This window comes from Rhipicephalus microplus, chromosome 10 (assembly GCF_043290135.1).
Source record: "Rhipicephalus microplus isolate Deutch F79 chromosome 10, USDA_Rmic, whole genome shotgun sequence".
In the NCBI taxonomy this organism is placed as follows: domain Eukaryota; kingdom Metazoa; phylum Arthropoda; class Arachnida; order Ixodida; family Ixodidae; genus Rhipicephalus; species Rhipicephalus microplus.
In genome coordinates this window covers 79,181,009-79,195,748 of record NC_134709.1, presented here as the reverse complement: position 1 = coordinate 79,195,748, position 14,740 = coordinate 79,181,009, and the positions used below count along the sequence as shown (strand labels likewise).

The 14,740-nt window shown below is 46.7% G+C and overlaps 1 protein-coding gene across 1 annotated transcript in view; it reads left to right on the top strand.

The window, feature by feature from the left end:
• Positions 1-2,815: 2,815 nt before the first annotated feature.
• The window catches only part of LOC142774772 (protein O-mannosyl-transferase TMTC1-like), a 64,054-nt gene continuing 52,129 nt past the window's right edge, over positions 2,816-14,740 (top strand). The window contains exons 1-2 of the mRNA XM_075875806.1: positions 2,816-2,988; positions 10,564-10,637. Of these exons, the coding sequence (XP_075731921.1) occupies positions 2,917-2,988; positions 10,564-10,637 (146 nt within the window). The 5' untranslated portion in view covers positions 2,816-2,916. The remainder of the gene's footprint in view (positions 2,989-10,563; positions 10,638-14,740) is intronic.

Sequence of the window (14,740 nt, the reverse complement as noted above, 5' to 3'; positions counted from 1 at the left end):
CTGCGCTACCATCCATCAACTTGTACATACAGGTTTTTGATCTAAAGCAAGAGTTGCATGTCCTCCAAGATAAACGCCGCGCGCTTGCCGTTGAGAGTCTCACAATGCCTTACAGATGGCGGCAGATCATTATCTATCGTTCGCTGTTTGCTTGATCAAAGTTTTTGGAAAGGCATGATATGTTTTCCGCTAGATGGACATAGTTGTCCATTTTTAGAGATGTTTAAAAGTTCCTGTGTGTTTCTAGCGGCGATGTCTGCACTATCCCGACCTTTTTCGGCGTAGTTTAATGGCCTCCCAAATGCGCCTACAAATCGCCGAAAGGGTTCATTTTCGTCGTGACACCTGTCGAACAAAGTGCCTTAAAGAAGCTGCAAAAAACATCGTGGTTTTGTGGTCTGCTTGCCACGCAAACAGCGCGGGTGCAATCCTCAATGGGACTGAAATTTCTACTATATTTACTTCTTTCTCGATTTCGTGCTCACGGACGATTTTGCGTTCACAACCAACGGAGCCGACCCCGAAAGCGCAATTTCTGCGACACGAGCTCTCTAACGCTATCGCGTTAAAACTGTTACATTTTGTGGAGTTTTGCCTCTGCCGATAACGCATGACCGAATGACACGATTCCAATAGAAAGAACGGCGCTCAGTAAATACGGCAGACTTGATTTGAATTCATAGTAATCCTCAAAGGGAAAAAGAGAGCCTAATCACTTGCGTTACGCGACGTGAAATGTTACCAAAAAAAAAAACAACTCGCATACATAGAAAAAATGATTGATTGATTGATTGATTGATTGATATGTGGGATTTAACGTCCCAAAACCACCATATGATTATGAGAGACGCCGTAGTGGAGGGCTCCGGAAATTTCGACCACCTGGGGTTCTTTAACGTGCACCCAAATCTGAGCCCACGGGCCTACAACATTTCCGCCTCCATCGGAAATGCAGCCGCCGCAGCCGGGATCGTATAAAAAAAAGAGCAACGGTGAACTGTAACGTAAGAGTGATGGGGTCTTTTTTTTTTTTTTGTAGTGGACACTATTCATTACCTGCTCACTGAGCATTCGTTTCAGTTTTCAGGAGGTTGTGCCTGTCCCTTAATAATAATAGCTGGGCTTATACTTACTGAAACAACGATTGCTGAAACCAGTTCTTTGAGCCATCTCGCGGGTGGTGTAAAGCTGCTAAAATCAAGCATCACCGAAACTCAAAGGTGTACATTCAGGGCCGTTAGCAAGTTGGTGTCCACGCTAAAGCGGCTGAACGCATGGAGCCATGGGGAAAGGAATAGCAGGTTCGAAAGCCAGGTCGCACTTGAACAAATCTTTTTTTACTTCTTTATATAGATCTACAAGCAGATTTTGGTCACGGACAATGGTGATTTTTTGCTCACAAAGAAGGGCGGCGACTCTAATGACTGACGTCGGTGTATCGTAATAGTCCTCGCATGCAGGCGATTACGCAACCCCGTGTGTTCTTGAAAAGAATAATAGTCATGGCCCCAGAAGGATTTGAACCCACGCATTTTGCGCTGCAATCAAGCATTTTACCACAGAGCCACGCGAGATCTCGGAACTATTTTTCGAACAGAAGTTCGTGAAACGTGAACTGTTTCTTGCCGTGCTGGCTATTCAATTTTGGATGCATTACATAAGTACACCTACGATAAAGCCCGGACGTTTAGTTAACATCAATTGTAGTTGGGTACCGTGCTGTAAAGTTTATTTGTGTAGCAGCGTCCAGGTCTACCATGCTCGCGAGCACCAGCGCTTAACATCAGCTTATCGCTTCCGGTGTTGCTGATAGTTATGGTCCTGTTGGCATCGTTGCGCAAGTGCAAATGACTCGTCATGTAAACATCTGCAACTCTTCAAGAGATGTCTGAGCGTGTGATATTTGTACACTTAATGTCGTGTCGCTATATAAAATTTATAACACGGTCACCTTCCCTCCACATGCTGCGTATAACACCAATTCCCAAGGTATGAGGGATCTGCCGAATTAATTTTCTGAATATCTATCCTCATCAATGCCGCAGACCCATCTCTTAACAACTTCTCAATAATACAATCAAAAGCTTCATTGAAGAATTATCTGCCGAATCGCCCAATTGAATGTCTCGACTTATGCCATACAGTTGGTCGAATATATATCAGTGAAGCGTTACACCGGAAACAATAACATGTGAGGCAGCCTATGGCTGACTTCAATCCAGTGTGCGGCGTCCCAAGCATTTCCAGAACGCGCCCACGCGATAGCGTGTTCTGGCCTTTGTAAAGGGCTGGGTAAGACGCGGTGGCGTCTCCCCCGCACAATCTCTCATTAATCATGTGATGGCGTCAGGGAGCGAGATTCTGCAGACGCGCGTTGAACGCATGTTCTCCCGCGTGGTGTGGCGATGAACCCGCCTAGTGAGCTCCAACAAGAATTCGGGACGAGTAACAGCCCCACCGTGGTGGTCTAGTGGCTAGGGTATTCGGCTGCTGACCCGCAGGTCGCAGGTCACAGGATCGAATCCCGAATCCCGGCTGCAGCGGCTGTATTTCCGATGGAGGCGGAAATGTTGTAAGCCTGTGCGCTCAGATTTGGGGGCACGTTAAAAAACCCCAGGTGGTCAAAATTTACGGAGCCCTCCACTACGGCGTCTCTCATAATGATATGGTGGTTTTGGGATGGTAAACCCTATATATCAATCAATCAATTAGGTCTACCTATGCGTCGCTTCACGTGCTACTCATGGTTACTTTTATTGGGAATGGTGCTTTTTTTCTCCTGATGTGCATATTGATGTCTTCTCTCGCAGGGCCAACCACTACGTCCATGGGCGACAAGTGCGTGGCTACCACGTGGTCAACGTTGCCCTGCACTGCGCATGCTCAGTTTTGGTGGCCGTCGTCGCACGCCGTGTGATGAGGATATCTGTGCTTCATGCGGGCCTGTCCTCGATGCTGTTCGCTGCACATCCAGTGCACACCGAGGCAGTGAGTGTTCGCTGTGACGTTAAGACTCGGAAACTTTGAGCATGCCCTGATTCGAGTTAAAAATATTGCATGCACTCTAGGTACTTGCATCAAATCTTGCACCAGTAAAGTTGTGCCCAAGAACGGCCAACCAGTTTGACATGTTACGTTCATATTTAAAGAAAATAAATATGAGATTTGCCGTATCGTAGATGACTCAGAAATGAATTATTGTAAATCACGAAATAATGAAGATAATTGAAAGGGTCTGTTTCTTTTTTGCGCGACAAAACCTAGCAATACGAGCAGACAGTGAAGCGAAAGAACGCATAAGGTACATCACTTGTAGTCTTCATCTTCGGTGTGGCAATTATGGCAGAAACGATGTAAAGAAATAGGCGGGCATGAAGACTCAATTTACCGACGGTATACGAATCGAAGTTGAAACCTTTAGGTAACACGCCCTATATGCATTAACACTTCAGCCATGGCGGCAGTCATGCTGCCGTCGACTGGTATATATATATATATATATATATATATATATATAAGTATATATATATATATATATATATATATATATATATATATATATATATATAATATATATATATATATATATATATATATATGCAAAGGAATGTACAGGAAAAGTTATTAGAACCAATATATATATTGTCGCGGTTCAACGTAAGCAGTGCACCGAGACGTTGAGTCTAAGAACCGACGGCGTGTGTTTTTATGCAGGAGCCAAGAGCAGGCGAGCAAAAACAAAAGCACGTCGTCTTCTTCAGTCCCCCTTTTCACGAGGCTGTTGGCGCGCACATCGTCTTCGTTCTTTGTTTCGGGCGCGGCATTTGCCTCCCCTTAAAAGAGCATCGCCCCGATGCTATAGCTGAGACAGTAATTTTCACAAGAAGTCACTTTGTAGAAGCGACGGTGCCTCGCAGAGTCACCCGCTGACGTATGGCTTAATGCGCACTATGTGCACAAGTTCAGGTCGGTGCTGGCGACGCCTTGAACAGTTTGGGCTATCCGGGACGACTTCATAGGTAACGTCACTTAGTCGTCGCAGCAATCGATAAGGTCCGAAGTACCTTCTGAGCAATTTTTCGGATAGTCCCCGTCTTCGTACAGGCGTCCACACCCATACCCTGTCCCCGGTTTCGTACGTTAAAGGTGTATGACGTTGGTTATAGCGGCCTGCGTCGTACTCTTGCTGTTTGTATATTCGCAGACGAGCGAGCTGCCTGGCTTCCTCTGCGCGTTGAGTAAACGCGTCAGCAGTCGTTTCGTTCTCTATGAAGAACCACAAAGTTCTCTATGAAGAACCGGGCCACCACCTCTGCTGTGCCTCTCTGGATGGCTTTTGTCTCGGCGTAGCGAGTAAGGTATTCGGTCGCCACTATAACCCAACGGTTGCCAACTCTAGAGGTGGGAAGTGGGCCCAAAAGGTCCATTCCGATCTGGTCAAACGGCGTTGTCGGGATCTGGGCATGGTGTAGCAAACCGGCTCGTTTCGTTGGAGGTGACTTGCGCCGCTGGCAATCGAGGCAGGTACGAACATGATGCTTTACGGTAGCGGAGAGTTTAGGCCAGTAATATCTCCCTCGAACTCTGCTCAGTGTGCGCGTGTAGCCTAAATGTCCATATGTTACCTCGTTGTGGCACGCTTGCAACACCTCAGAACGAAGAGTGGTAGGGACGACAAGCAGGTAGGTGGACCCGTCTGATGAGAAGTTCATTTTGTAAAGGACATTGTTTCGCAGACAGAACGACGATAGTCATCTTGTAAAGGCTTTGGGTGCATTCTGGCTTCGTCCTTCTAAATATTTATTGAAGCCAAGTAGCTCAGGATCGTCATGCTGGTGATCTGCGATGGTTGACGTGTCGAGGATTCCGAGGAACGCTGTCTCTTCATCAAAAGCAGCAGCTGACTCTATTGGTGATCGAGATAGGCAGTCGGCGTCCGTGTGTCGTTTTCATGACTAATACATCACAGTTACATCAAACTCCTGTAGTCTAAGGTTCCAGCGTGCCAATCGCCCGGAAGGTTCTTTCAGACTTGTTAACCAACACAACGATTGGTGGTCACTGATAACCTTGAATGGGCGGCCATACAGGTATGGGCGAAATTTCATAACTGCCCACACCACGGCGAGGCATTTCTTTTCAGTGGTCGAGTAATTTGCTTCTGTGCGTGACAGAGTTCTGCTTGCGTAAGCGATCACTCTTTCCTCGTCATCCTGGCGCTGTACAAGCACAGCTCCGAGGCCAACATTGCTGGCGTCAGTATGAAGCACTGTAGGGGCTGTGTCATCAAAATGAGCAAGCACGGGGGTCGTCTGTAGACGTTGCCGCAAGTCATTGAAAGCATCTTCCTGTTCGTCGCCCCAAACAAATGCAACGTCATCCCTCGTGAGACGAGTTAAATGTGACGCGATGCGCGCAAAATCTGGAATAAATCGCCGATAATATGCACAGAGACCCAGAAAACGCCTCACTGCCCTTTTATCTGTTGATGTTGGAAACTGTGCGACGGCGGCAACTTTTTCGGGGTCTGGACGAACTCCTGCGTAACTGACGACATGGCCAAGAAACTGCAGTTCCTCAATACAGAAGTGACATTTCTCCGGCTTGAGCGTCAGGCCTGCGGCCCGTATGGCCTGCAAGACCATTTGCAATCGTTCAAGGTGTTCGTCAAACATTGTAGAAAACACAATGACGTCGTCAAGGTATACTAGACAGGTTCTCCATTTAAGGCCAGAGAGAACGGTATCCATGAGACGCTGGAAAGTAGCAGGAGCGGAGCACAAGCCAAATGGTAAAACCTTAAATTCGTACGGTCCGTCTGGCGTCACGAAAGCGGTTTTTTCACGATCCCTGGGGTCTACTTCAATTTGCCAATATCCGCTCTTTAGGTCCATGGAAGAGAAGTAACGTGCGTTTCGAAGCCTGTCAATTGAATCATCTATGCGAGGAAGCGGGTACACGTCCTTTTTTGTGACCTGATTTAGCTTTCGATAGTCCACAGAGAAACGCAGGCTGCCGTCCTTCTTTTTCACTAGAACAACAGGTGATGCCCAGGGGCTTTTCGACGGTTGAATGACGTCGTCTTCAAGCATTTTTGTTACCTGCTGTTCTATCGCTTCTCGCTCTTTTGAAGCCACACGGTACGGATTTTGATGGATTGGCCTAGCCATGTCTTCTGTGATGATTCCGTGCTTGGTCAAGGACGTCCGGCCACCTTTCGAGGTCGACGCAAAACAGTCGTGGAACTCGTCTAGCAGCACAAGCAGGCGTTTCCCCTGTGGCTGAGTTAAAGTAGGGCTGACGTCAAGGTTGTGTGCTAGGTCACGTGGGTCTTGTGCAGGTGTTGCTTCGAGTGCTGAAAAGCAGTCATGAACATCTGCGATCTCGTCGAAATGTGCCACCGTTGTGCCTTTTGGAAGGTGCCGTCGCTCGGAGGTGAAATTGGTCAACAGCAAGTTCGTTCGGCCGTCGGTGACATTGACTATTCCTCGTGCTACGGAAATCCCGTGAGTGAAAAGCAACGAGGTTAGTTGGTCGGCGACTCCTTCACCGTCGAACGGTACGTCACATGCTACTGAAACGAGGATACACGATCGAGGCGGCACGACTATATTGTGGTCTTTGAGACGAAAGGATTTGTGCTCTGGTGATGTATGATCAGTCAGACGAGCACTCTCGTAAAATGAAACCACGCGGTACGGGATGTTGATTATTGCGCCATGCTCCCTGAGAAAGTCCATTCCTATAATTAAATCTTTGCAGCACTCTGGGAGAACAATGAAAGTCACGACGAAAGAAGAATCTCCTATGCTGATTCTTGCTGTGCATCTTTCTGTGGGGAGCAGCAATTGACCAGCCGCTGTTCTCATATGTGGTCCTGTTCATGGCGTTCTTACTTTTCTAAGATGATCAGCCAGCTTCCGACTTATTATGGAAAAATCAGCACCCGTATCGACTAAGGCCGTCACTTGCTCTCCGTCAATAATTACATTGAGGTCGGCGCTCACCATTTCGGCGTTGTTAATATTCGTTGGCGTCAAGTCGTTCTGTCGCGGCAGTACTGGGGGCTTTTTATCGTCTTGTGGTCGGGCTGCGACCTTACCCCGAGAGGTCGCCGCCTTTAGTTTCCCCGGTAAGGGCTGGGCGACCTTGTTGCCCGAAGCTCAGCAAAAGTACGTCGATTCGGTGATGATGTCTGAGCAGGGGATGGAGAGCGTGACCTGTGGGCGGAATTGGGCTGGCGATGAAGAGGCGACTCGTGATAGGGAGACCACGTTGTTGAAGGTCCTCGAAAAGCAGGGTCGTCATGGCGAACAATGTAGTCGTCATTGGCACGGCGACCGTCGTACCCTGGCCGAGACGGGCGAAGCGATGTGTCGCGGTACCAACAATAGCGAGCTATATGGCCGGCACCACCACAGTTGAAGCAGAGAGGGCGCCGATCAACGGTGCGCCAAGCGTCCTTTCTGCGAAATTGTGGGCGTCTTATGTCCTCTCGTGGTAGTGAGTAAGGCGCGGCAAGTGGTGGCTGGTGGCATGGAGACATCGGAGACATGGGCTGACGTCTGAAAGCCTCCTGCAATGGCTGCGACGAAGGTGCGGCTGTAGGTGGCTGGTAGTATGATGTAATGGGCTAGACGGGTGGGGGTCGACGGACAGCGTCGGCGTAACTCAGTTGACGCTGATCGCGATCGAGATCAGCTGCTGAAAAAGCGTGCCTAAGTTCGTCACGAACGACTGCGGCAACGGCGGTCACTGGTGTATCCACTGGAGGATTCCAAAGCTTCTGCATTTCTTCGCGGACAATATCTCTGATAAGGTCACGTAGGGAGCCCTGATTGTCCAGAGTCACTGAAGCAGCGTTGATTGGGGTGGTAGTGGACGAGCGATCATATTACCTCGATCTTTGGTGCAGAGCACGCTCAATGGCAGTGGCTTCTCTTATAAAATCGGCCACGGTAGTTGGGGCATTGCGCACAAGTCCAGCGAACAGTTGTTCTTTCACGCCGCGCCTAAGGTAGTGCAACTTCTCCTCGGACATGTTGGGATCAGCCCGACGACAGAGGCGCGTCACGTCTTCAGCAAACATTGCCACAGTTTCGTTAGGTTTTTGAAGCCTTAACTCGAGCAACTGCTGAGCCCGCTCACGACGGTCGACGCTAGCAAAGGTGTCAATCAGCTGCTGACGAAAGTCATCCTAATGTGGATATACGGCCTTCTCGATTCTCAAGCCACGTGTGAGCGCCGTCATCGAGAGTGAAATACGTGCGGGCGAGCTTCTGTTGAGCATTCCACTGGTTGATGTCAGCAACGCGTTCGTAATGCTCAAGCCAATCCTCAACATCTTCGTGTGGGGCACCACTGAAGCGATCAGGCACAAGTGGCTGAAGAAGTGTTACCTGGGTTGGATTGGAAACGGGGCTGCCTTGTATCCCTTGGACCAACTGTGGCTGGCTAGCGGAGGCCATTGGTAGAGGTACGTAATGCCTGGTAGAATGTTCGTCGAAGGAGGTCAGCTCAGGAGATAGGCCTAGCAACCGCCGACTGAACCGGTGCACTGGTATCGTAACAGATGGCTGCGTGTCGGGACTTGATGAACGGCTCCCAGATGGGGTGTTGAGCATAGGCAGGCTTGCTTCCCAGCGCCTCCACCAGTGTCGCGGTTCAACGTAAGCAGTGCACCGAGACGTTGAGTCCAAGAACCGACGGCGTGTGTTTTAGATGCGGAGCATCTAATACTCGAGGCTTGTAGTGCGGCGCCGTCCGCAAGCTTCCTCCTCCTTCTTCCACCATCTGTGCATCCCTTCCTCCTCTACACACCGCGCGCGCTTCACTCCTCCACCATCTGTGCACCCTTCCTCCTCTACACACCGCGTGCGCTTCTCCCCTTCACGAACATTCGCTAGCTGTATAATGTAGTGCGCATGCGCCGTCACGCTTCGAGAACATCGGCAGCTGACGCGCGCGCATGCGCCGTCGCGCTTCGAGAACATCGGCAGCTGACGCGCGCGCATGCGCCGTTGCGCTTCTCCCCCTTCTCGAACATTCGACAGCTGACAGTGCATGCGCCGTCGCGCTCAAGGTCGGTGCTCGCTCGCTCAGTTGCCGCTCGTCGGTTGGTTTGTACGGTGCGTCGACGTCCGAGGTCGCAATGATCGACGTCCCTTCGACCAGCGCCGGCCAAAGTGTTGGCGGAACCGCAACCAAGTCGTCGTCCGAAGACAAGGCAGCGCGGAGAAGAGCTCGCGACGCCGAACGTAAACGTCGGCGTCGAGCGGAAGATTCTCAACTTAGAGAACGTGAAGCCGCTGAGAGACGTCAGCGTCGAGCAGCAGCACCGGATTCGGCCGCTTTGAAACGTAAGCGTCGACAAGAGGACCCGGACTTTCGAAAACGGGAAGCCGAGTGCAAGCGTCGGCGACGAGAGGCCGATCCCGATGCTGCCCGCGAGCGCAAGCGCGCCGAGGTAGCGGCGTGGCGCGCCAAGCAGTATGCCACGCCCAATGCTCGCTTCAAGCGCGACTTCCTCGACCGAACCTTCGGCCACACCTGCAAGGTGTGTGATCGTCTTTGGTTCGATAACAATTTAACTCGAATCGGCAACATTCAGAACAACTCCAAAGCGTTGTCGTTAACCAATTATATGCTCCGCATCCTCCTCAGTGTTCCCCCGAGGGAAGCTGCGGGCAATTTTTTATGCAGTAGCCAAGAGCAGGCGAGCAAAAACAAAAGCACGTCGTGTTCTTCAGTCCCCCTTTTCACGAGACTGTTGGCGCGCACATCGTCTTCGTTCTTTGTTTCGTGCGCGGCAATATATATATATATATATATATATATATATATATATATATATATATATATATATATATATATATATATATATATGCGTGTAAACATGGCAGAGTTAGCCAGCGCCACGCGTAAAGAGTGAGTAGTTTTAATATTTTTCTAAAAGCATTAATCTTACTACTATACACCTAAACCGACATATCCAGTCCCTGGAAAAACACTTCAGTATCAACTCAATTACTTATGTGTTCTTCTCCAACATATATTCATATCGCATTTCCATTATCGTATAAAAAATATGAAATTGTAAGCCAGATCTGCAGAGTAATATTATGAATGAATAGAGCAGTGATGTCTTGAGAGTAAGCAAAGCCTCGTGTGAATCTGTGCAAAAAAAATTTTACTTTTTAATACGATAACTGATAGTCAATCTCTGTGGCGTTCTACAAGATATGTCAGAATCAAAGAAATCTACGACCGCGTGTGTGCAGGTGGCAAAGCAACGTTAACCTATTATCCCGTCTCGCTCTTTCAGACCCATAGAGTGTATTACGAAGTCATGCAGTTGAAACAATTTGTATGCCAGACACACAAAATATTTACATCTCACGCTACTAAGCCACACTTAAGGTTGAAACTTACTTTTAGCGCAATTGTCAAAATGACGATAACTTGTAACACAAACTAGTGGGGTTGGATGGTGACAATGAGATTCTTCGACAGTCAGATGGGCTATGTACAATCGGCTTATTCATATCTGTCACCCTGTCGCAGGTGTCAAGCATAGTTGGCCGAGCCGAAGTGCTCTGCTGCCTCTTCTTTCTGCTGTCGTTCCTCTGCTACCACCGGTAAGACGACGTACAAACGCTGAGGGATCGTGCATTTGTCTGAATGATAGTGATGCGCATTGTTGGTCTGCTACTGTAAGGTTAAGCAATGCCTTGATATCATCTGTGCTACAATCAAAGACACATACATTTTAAAAGCGTGTATGTTTTCCTCGTATCGAAAAGTGTTGAATATCAAAAAGGAGAAGCTCTATCTATATTGCAAAGACTTTGCCCGAACACACTTGCTTGTGCTCAGTTACACAGAACAATATCTTTTTCTTTTTCGCAAGATAAGGATTCCCGGCGTTCGTAGGATTAAATTTCTCATGCTAGAAATTTGAGTGAGGTCAGCTGATGATGCTGCACACACACAAAAAAGCTCCTTGCCCGGTATGTTGACGCATGACGTAACCTGTACTCAAAACTTCTAGTGTTGAACCTGTTGATAAGAAACACTTTGAAAGTCTACAGTGAACTGCAGCAAAAATAAAAAAAACAACACTGATGGTGAATTGTAGCCGATTAAGTAAGCACCTTCAGTGAAGTGTCTTTGGAAACATCATGTTTCTGCCTTGTTACGCAGCATAAATACCAACAAAAATTTCCTCGGAAGAAAATAATTTAATCAATCTGGTACTTTTGCCCCGGCGTGGTGGTCTAGTGGCTAATGTACTCGGCTGCTGACGCGCAGGTCGCGGGATCGAATCCCGGCTGTGGCGGCTGCATTCCCGATGGAGGCGGAACAGTTCTATGCCCGTGTGCTCAGATTTGGGTGCACGCTAAAGAACCCCAGGTGGTCGAAATTTCCGGAGCCCTCCACTACGGCGTCTCTCTTAATAATGTGGTGGTTTCGGGATGTTAAAAGCCACATATCAATAAATCATCAATCTTCTACTTTTCGGAGCGTTTTACGGTATTCGTTATTCTTTATTTCTATTCTAAGTTGCAGAGATCTGGTACATATTTCCTAGAATCAGTCGTTACGCAGCCGACTTACCTTGTATTAGTGAAAAAAAAAACGCGTGCTTGAGACGTCTTTCTGTAGAAACCTTCAAGTCGAGCTTTTATATATGAACTTCTTAGCCAATCTTTTACTGCAACCTGAAACCTGGACGTTTCAGGTTGCAAATGGTTCAGAATAGAATTGCGAAACCACTTCTAAAGTGCTCTTGCGATTGCTTTAGGTCAAAATGATGTAGCTCAATGACTTTTCAGTGTATTGCCGCAATAAAAATGCCGTTTCTATGGGTGTGCAGTTTAAGTGACAGATTTACTTACGGAAAGAATAAAACTCAAACGAGACAAACTTGAGAAGAGACATGGACTTACTCTTGGTGAATTGTCCGAGTCTCTATTGCACAGTTATGGTAGAAAGAAAGGAAAGACGATCAGTCTTTTATGCGGGCACTGTTTATATATTACGCAACTGGTAAAAGATAATGCCCATTTTTTTCGCAATTCTTTGTAAGTCAAAATGGGCAAGCGTAACCCATCTGGTTGTACATCACTATACTAGGCAGTCGTCCCCATTTTTGGTATTATTTTGGCAAAAAGAGAATTCTCTATTATCGATTTCCAATAGCCCATTGCGTGATAAAATTTTTCAGTGTATGCCGTAGCCTTTTCTTATGTTAACATTCTGAAACCTGTTTTCTGAAGTAAGAGCTTGATCAACGTAAAAAAAGTGTAGTTGCTCATTTGTCTTAGCAAAACATTTTTACTTGTAACCTTGGAACGTTTTGTGACTTGAAGTCTTCGTTTATCGAAGAAATGAGCGAGTGAAAAATGGCTCGTTTAAGCCAACAGCAAAACATGTAGGGAAAATAATGCTTCTCACAACCTATTGCTCCATAGATAGTTGTTAGGCATAAAACATTTCCCGATTTGATTCGATTTTAGTGGCATAACCAGACAAAATGTTTCCATAATACATCATTACGAATGTTAAATTCAAAATGCATGAAATATGCCTACTTTATAAAAGAGATGACTACATCAGCACGCGTATAATTCTAAGTATTTTTTGGTATCCCGCTAAATAAAATTTAGTTTCTTGCTTTACACCCTTTGAATTGATAGTCACTCAACTTCAGTTTTAATGATGTTGTGTAACCATTGCGCTGCGGCTTGGCAGGCTTACTACACAAAAAGAGGGCAATGGATGTTATCAAGTTGTGTGCCTAAGACGTCCAATTTTTTATAAGAGTGCGACAGCCTAAGATGCCTGATGAGAAGGCAGATTTTTACTGCAACAAAATGTCGTCATTTCGCACATCACTGGGAAGAATAAATGTTAGTTCACAAATTCAAATGAACTCAACCGAATTCAATTGAATTCGATTCCCGCACTGGGAATTGAATTCAAATCCCAGTGCGGTTGAAATAAAAGAAAACTTGCGTCACCGTCAGCGTCACCGTCAACACCACTGCAGTGGTAGCTTGGCCTTTTGCGTGAGAGCCAACACGCTATCACTGAAACAATTGTGCACGCCACTAATAATTGTCATTCTAAAACTACGCTACGATTACGAGGGGTGCCCTAGAGGGCTTTGTATATTTCCACCACTCGGGGTTGTTTAACATCCAGCTGAATTCCAGCTCATGGGCATCAAGCATTTTCCGCCTCCTACGAAAATAACGCTGCCGCAACCTTCGCTTGAGCATTCGAGCATCATAGACAGACTTCCGAGGAGGGTTGGGATGCGTGTCTCAGAAGTTGCTTCTAATGTCTTTGTGCAACTGACTGAGCATGCGCATGTGTGCAACGTCACCCTCATTCAAGTCGTTTCGTTGGTTTGTCTTTTTTCTTCTTTCTTCTTATATTTGCTTAATTTTTAATCAATATACTCATTCTACTGAACGTAAACCTAAATTCCAATTCCGCGCGAAATGTTGATAATAATGTCTGACTTAGCTTCTGTAACGGGATGTATAATGACCATATCAGATTAAGGATATAGAATAGCGAGCGCTAACCTTGCACCAAAACGCATTCTGGTGATTTTACCTTAAGCCTTAAGTGTGAGTCAAGCCCTTGCACTGGCGAACCAAAGGAGAGTTGAGTGTACACACGTTTGATAGGATTTAACTCGAGAAGTACGAACTGCCATCATGTAATCGAGCGACTTAGCGTTACTAACCTTATTAGCGTTGCTTTGCAGCTGTCAGCCAACAAGAAACTACGAAAGAAAACGTTAAGTGATAGCGTTCGCATATATATGCCTACGTGAAAATGCTTTCAAATGTTTGCATCAGCTGCGGCCTCATTGACGCGCTTTTGATCGCAGCGTAGTCTTCACAAGGCGTGGTATTGAAAGCGTACTCAGCATTAGGAGGACAGTTGCCCAGGTACAATGTCGCCGATGGGAGCGTACGTTTGTTTCGAAAAAAAAAAAAGGTTACTGGCTTGCATGAGAGCTGCCTAGGCGCATGCTCTATCAGCAGTCTTGTTAGTTGGCTGTACAGGCTGACGCGCCAATTCACGCATTAGCGTTTACTTTTTGCGTTAAGTACAACTGATTTGTGGAAATACTCGGTGGGTACAGTGCAGGGCTTGTTAGCAACTGTATATTGCGTGAGTATCGAACCCTAATCACCGCCTTTTTTTAGAAAAGATACTTTCGGTTTCTAATAAGACAAGTGCCAAATCTTCAAAGTGTGTTATGAGTATTTTGCGAAAAAATAATAGTTAGCCGTTTACTCATTTGTTTTTTTTTGTCAAGATAGAGTGATATAGAGACGGATATGTGTAGGATAAGTATTAACCTGATCTGCTGTGATGCTTGAGATATCTTCGTTTTATACGTCTGCACGAAAAATATCATAGCACTCGGAATGAGCTAACATCAAAATACTGTGAAGGGTCACGTGTTTTCATAAGTAGCCTATAGCATGATTAGCACAGTGGTACGGATGGTGATTCTTCGTGGTAATAAGTGTTGCTGATGAAAATCAACATTGACATCAGCTGTTTTCACATTTTTAATGCCAGTCTATCGTTAGAGGACACAATTCTCGACAATTACAACAAAACAGATTCTTCCCTGCCAGACTGCATGACCGCGCGAAAATTCTAAATTACTGAAATTTGAAACAGGCGACGTTAACATGAGATTTTCAGA